At 38.0% G+C, this 6000-nt stretch overlaps 1 protein-coding gene across 5 annotated transcripts in view; it reads left to right on the top strand.

Annotated features, from left to right (window-relative positions):
• Positions 1-4865, top strand: part of PTPRG (protein tyrosine phosphatase receptor type G) — a 718545-nt gene extending 713680 nt beyond the window's left edge. For all 5 annotated transcript variants that reach the window (XM_079114370.1, XM_079114369.1, XM_079114371.1 and 2 more), the window contains one exon: positions 450-4865. In XM_079114370.1, the coding sequence (XP_078970496.1) occupies positions 450-596 (147 nt within the window). In that variant the 3' untranslated portion in view covers positions 597-4865. The remainder of the gene's footprint in view (positions 1-449) is intronic.
• Positions 4866-6000: the final 1135 nt, after the last annotated feature.

Consider the following 6000-nt stretch of genomic DNA (forward strand, 5'->3'; position numbering starts at 1 on the left):
CTGTTGTAAGATGTAGATATTCCATTATCTTTATGAAATATTAACATTAAATATTCATTCCAGACTAACAGATCAAAAAAATGTGATATGGAGTTATGTCAGACTCAATGACCTTTAGGTTTTGGGGGTGGTGTTGGGGTTTAAACCCAGAGGCATTCTAGCACCAAGTTATAGCCCAGCCTTTTTGGTTTCTTATTGAAACAGGGTCTTTTTAAGTTGCCCATGCTGGCCTTGAACTTGAGATTCTTCTGCCTCAGTCTCTCAAGTAGCTGGGATCACAGGCATGTGCCACCATGCCTGGCTTCAAGTCATTTTTTTTTCTTAGATAGCGTTTTGCTATTCCTGTGTCTCTAGTATTTTTTTCACAATTACATTTTTAATTGCTATTTCCATCTTGGATGAAATGACTAAGCTCTTTTGGCTCACACTCTCTTCCTCTTGCTTTTCAGGAACAATACCAGTTCGTCTATAAAGCAATGCTCAGCTTGGTCAGCACTAAAGAAAATGGAAACGGTCCCATGACAGTGGACAAAAACGGTGCTGTTCTTATTGCAGATGAATCGGACCCTGCAGAGAGCATGGAGTCTCTGGTGTGACTGGAATCCTGAAAGGGCACTTAATTTGTAAACTTCTGAAGACAGAACTTTTTTGAGGCCTTTTTTGCCAGACTCTAGGTTATACAATAACCCAGTTACTTTTTTACACTGATAAAAGTTTTGATATTTATTTTTTGCCATTTTATGTCTTAATGGTATCCTACTGAGCATTTGCACCTCTGTTCATTTCACAGTGAAACGCAATTTTACCTAGTTTGCACTATATGATCAGTGTTACTGCCTATAATCTAATACTAAAGCAAACCCTGATGTGACATTCCATGACAACATGCTACTTTTTAGTTCAGTATGATGAAGGCCCTTGTCCTGACAGTGAATCTTGATTTTTGTCATTGTTGCTAACGCAGTCGCTCTACTAGCAGGCAAAGCTGTACTTCTCCGTCCTCTTCTTCAGGCACTGTTCGATGCTGAATGCCTTCTGTATTTTAGTGGCGTGGGTGAGCATTGTTTTCTTTTACAGAACAGGCTGTTGGGAGCTACTGAGAGGGTCTGTCAACATTATGGCAAAATGATTCCATTTTTGATGGTTAAGAAATTCATTAAGAAATGAGAAGGCTTAAGAGTTGCTTCATGTGAACATCTCTTATTAGTTACAAAGTTATATTCACAGCTTTCGAAAATGTGTCAAAATAAAGGATAACTCTGTATTACAGCTTTCATAGTAGCTATGTGGACAGTGTGTGTTCTTTTCCTTTTTGACTCCTGGAAATAGCTACACCCTAAAATCAGGGTTATCTTTTACTGTAGCAAGATGGCAATGTTTTCCACAACTGTTATGAGAACCTTAAATTAATCCCTACTAATGCTTCTTGGTTTATAATGCCATACCTCACTTATTGCAGGTGTATAATTTTGAAACTAGTTCTCTAAAAATCCCCTTACTCATATAGCGATGTAATGAAAACTACCTATACAGTTAGCATTCTTTCCTTTTTTGCCAAACATTTCATAATAAGTTTCTTAAGTACATACATTCTTCTATGGAAGGTTAAATTGAAAAATACTGTATTAGCAAAAGTCTTGGGACTACTTAAATTTCCAGACATGGATAGATCTTATTGGGAAAAAGACAATTAGAACCTTGAACAAAAAGTAATATCTACATTTTCAGGTAGTTTTAAAAGGAGACAGCTTCAAATGCTTTTCTGTAGTTTAGTCTCTAGAACATACACACTTCAGTAAAAGATGCTGATAAATCATTGGAGAGCCCAAGGAAGTTATTTGGTCCAGCCTCGGGAACCATATTCACCCTGTAGTACATAATGGAAAATTAGGAATATTAAGAAATTTGAATAGAGTTTGTTAGAAAAAATAAGCTACTTGTTGAAATCTATTTCTTCTATTGCATGTTTGCTTTTGAGCATCAGCTTCTATCAAACTTGATATCACCAGAACTGGGCCTATTAGGAACAGAGAGAGTTTGGCTTATTTTTTATGCCAACAACTTGGACAGAAAGACCACAGTGACGGCTATCATACTTTCAGGGTGGGCGTCAAAGCCTGAATGATGTTTAGCACCGCGGTTCTATTCATCGTGAGTTGGCCTACATGGTGTTTGTAAGTTGCTAAGGAGTTGCTAAGGAGAGAGGGTCTGTGGACCAAGTCCAGGGGTTTCAATGCATAGGCTAGGACAACAGAGTTTTCATGAACTACATAATCATCAGGGTTAATCATGTCCTCTCATCACACAAATTTAACTACAAAAAAATAGTCTCCTTTTTAAGAACTATGGAGGCTATCTTCAGAAAAAGTGTTCCAGTGAACAAAGTTTGCAAAGTCGTGTGTGTTAGATGACACAGACACCTTTACAGCCCCTCTGCTCCCACCAGGAGTGACTCCCTGCCTAACACAAGGAAAGCTTGAAAGTAGGAACCCTACTACTGCCAGGAGGCTGAAGGGACTTGGAAGGGAAAAGTTTCAGATGACAGCAAGAGCTAGAGATTTTTAGTCAATTAAGTGGGGTATTTTAGTTGTGCAGGGTGTTGACATGAGCTAATGTTTTTCAGTAGATAGTACAGTGGCTTTGACATTCAGAAGTAATATTTGAATCAGAATTCATGGTCTCTCCTACAGTCATTTTTTCTTAATAAACACTGGTTAGGAGGCAAATAGCAAGTATTCCCTTCTGTGCTATCTACAGAGGGCTCAGTGCATCGAAATGCATACCCTCCAACCCAGTTTTGTGACTCTTACATGTGTATCAGAATAATGATAATTCAGACAGCTAGCAAATAGGATGGAAACATGATGAAGATGGCTTCGAAGTTCTCTGTGAGCAATCTGTACCCCTACAGCAGACATCAACCAAAGTCTACAGATCTGAACTCACTGAACTGTGAGCAATACCTGTTAGCCCATCTTGCCAAAGTGGTCCAGACCCACTACCCGGAGCAGTTATCTTTAGTCCCTCACCTTCACCAGAGTACATCCTCAACTGGTATTCATTCTTCATTGGCAAAAAAATAAATTTACATCTTTTCCAGAGGCAGAGAGTTTCAAAGATGGTGTTTGAACACATTGCTTAAGGACATGACAAGGTTTTTACCACTTGTCTCAAGGGGAAAGGAAATCGTTCTTAGAAGTCAGAGTGTGCTACTTTAACCAAGTAAGCTGTGTGTTTGAACAGGATGCACACATCATTCAAAACTGAATGGCTGTGATTAGACCAGGTAGCTGTGCTGGACAACCGAGACAGCTCCTTGCCATCAGGAGAACTTTCTCACGCCGGACAGCCACGATACCAATCTTTTACGCTGAAAAAAGTTAACATCTGAATTTCAAAAAGACGAAGAGTAGATCACTGGTTTTCCTAATTTTTTTTTTTTTTTTTTTTTTATGACTTGGAGATTTTAGAGTCCATTTCAAGTAGAAGAGTCCAGTAAGGACAGAGAAGGGTTATGGTGTTCACGGTCTGGCTGTTGGAGTGTTTAGCCCAGAGTAACACTGAAATCAGTAAATAACCTTAATCATTATTTTCTAATGACAGCACAACTGCCTTGTTGCCACTTTTTCCTTAAATGCATATATACTATATTTAAAATTAAAATATAGATACCAACTTACCAAAGATACATATTACTAATTCTAAGCAAAAAATAAAGAGACCCAATCTCATCCTAATTTAAGAGAAAAATAATCAAAATGTAGTTATCTTAAGGATTTAGCAGTTATACTGGAAAATACATTTTCAACTCCTATGTTCCAAAACTTCTGTTCACATGGTGCCAGTGAATTTTTATATGAAGGGAAAAATGCCTGCTTTTTTTTTTTTTTTTTTTCTTTCTTTTTTTTTTAAAGCAGCTGTGATTTCACTTTACCCTTTGCGCTTTCTCCCTTAGTTGCCATTTAATATGCGATACTGGCTTTCCTAATCTCTAGAAAGAAGGCATGCTAAAAATAGGAAGGAATTGTAATAATGGTATTTGGCCTCTACTTTTTGTCTTAGCTGTTAAACTGTTTTTAGTATTTTTGTTAAATATTTGCAAAGGGAAGCATTTTCTACAGAGGATAATTAATTTCAAGAAAAATATCTTGAGTTTTAAGAAATAAACATCTCCAAAAAAGGAGACAGTCAATTTTATAAAATGTCGCAACTCTCCAACATTTGGGGTAGTGACTCCTTTTTTTGTTAGGACATTTGAAACTAGCAAGCAGCCATCGTTTCTAAAGAATCCAGCCTTCATGTCGAATCGTGTTCCTTTCACTTCATTTTGAAATAGCTATAACCATTAAAACTGTAAATATTTTGTTGCTTGGGTAAGCATCTTCTGGAAACTTTGTATCTATGGTATATAATCATAGAATTTTATATTTTCATATAAAGCTAATTTTTTTCTAGTTTCAACTCCGTCGTAGTTTTTTTCCTTTCTTTCTTTTTGTGGTGGATATGTGAATTCAACTTTCTGTGTATTGAAGTAGCAAGAACCATCTCTGCATTCCAAAAGAATCCAACGTGTGTTATTACTTTGAGGCAGTGATTGTGAAAGTTGGGCTTTCTTTTTAATTCCATTGAACATTTGTGCAATAGGAATTAGACATAATTAGTCACTGAATACATTTGTTGCATTGACCCATTTGGAAAAAGTGATTTTTTTTTTTTTTTTATTTGTTCTGGGGGGAGGGGTTTTGTAACCTGGAAATTTTCCCTTTTTTCTTCTGTTTAAAACTATATCAAATCATTCTATTATAGTGTTATTTAATATGTAAATTGTATTGCTATACATAAAATAAAGTATGGTTTTTGATGTATTCATAAGTGTTGAGCATTTCTATGAAAATGTCTATATTCAATAAATTCAGCTTTCTAGATTCCCTTAGCATCACATTAATACCCAATAACCCTGTCTTATTTTTCATGGTTATAAAGTGAACATTAGTAGTCATTGTTACACAGGCAGCAAACCAAAGGAAGTGGCTTTGCTGGGTTGCTTTATTAGTTTTCTTCCTCCTCCGAAAAGTGAGCAGTGTGCTGGGCATTGGTGCATGCCTGTAAACCCAGTGACCTGGGAGCCTGAGGCAGGAGGGACCCAAGTTCCAGCCCAGCCTGGGCAACTTCATGAGACCCTGTCACAAAATAGAAAGGACTGGGAATGTGGCTCAGTGGTAGAGCACCCCTGGGTTCAATCCGAGGGAGGGAGGAATCGCTGACCAAGTTTTACCTGCATATTCAATCAAACTTCATCTGCTTCATGGCTGTCCCACTCAACTGTGAACAGAATCGCTACTCTCTCCAGCATATCGATTATATTTATAGCAATTTCTCCCTCTTAACATTTACTATCTAGGATAAAGGACATGTCCTGGCAAGACTTGTGGAGAATCTATAAAATACATGTAGGATAAATATCATTGCTTCTACTTCTAGGGAATTCTGACATTTCCAAACAGGGAATGGGCCACCATTCTATCGTAACTTCTAGGATATACCTAGTATCCAGAAACAAATGTGGGGGCAGAAACAGGAAATGGACAAATATGCGTGATGCTTTAAAGCCCATTTCTCTACAAGAGTTTCAATTTCAGTGCATTCCAAGGTTTATACTGTTTTGGTTGTTTTTGTTTTGGTTCTTGTTTGTGGTACCAGGGGACTGAACCCGGGGGTGCTGAACACTGCGCCACATCCCCAGCCCTTTGCTTTTTTATTTTGAGACGGTCTCACTAAGTTGCCTGGGCTGGTCTCAGACTTGGAATCCTCCTGCCTCCCCCTCCCGAGTAGCCGGGATCACTGTGCCTGGCGCCAAGAAGGAAAAGCCCCTGATTTCAGAAAAGAGAAACAGGAGGCTATTTTTGCTAATGTTAAGCACCAACTGCAAAATATTGACCAGTACTATGAAAAAGAACATCGTCTCTACCCTAGAGCAGGGCTCTGTCTGTACCCCCAGAA

The sequence above is a fragment of the Sciurus vulgaris genome (assembly GCF_902686455.1).
Source record: "Sciurus vulgaris genome assembly, chromosome: 16".
Taxonomy (NCBI): Eukaryota; Metazoa; Chordata; class Mammalia; order Rodentia; family Sciuridae; genus Sciurus; species Sciurus vulgaris.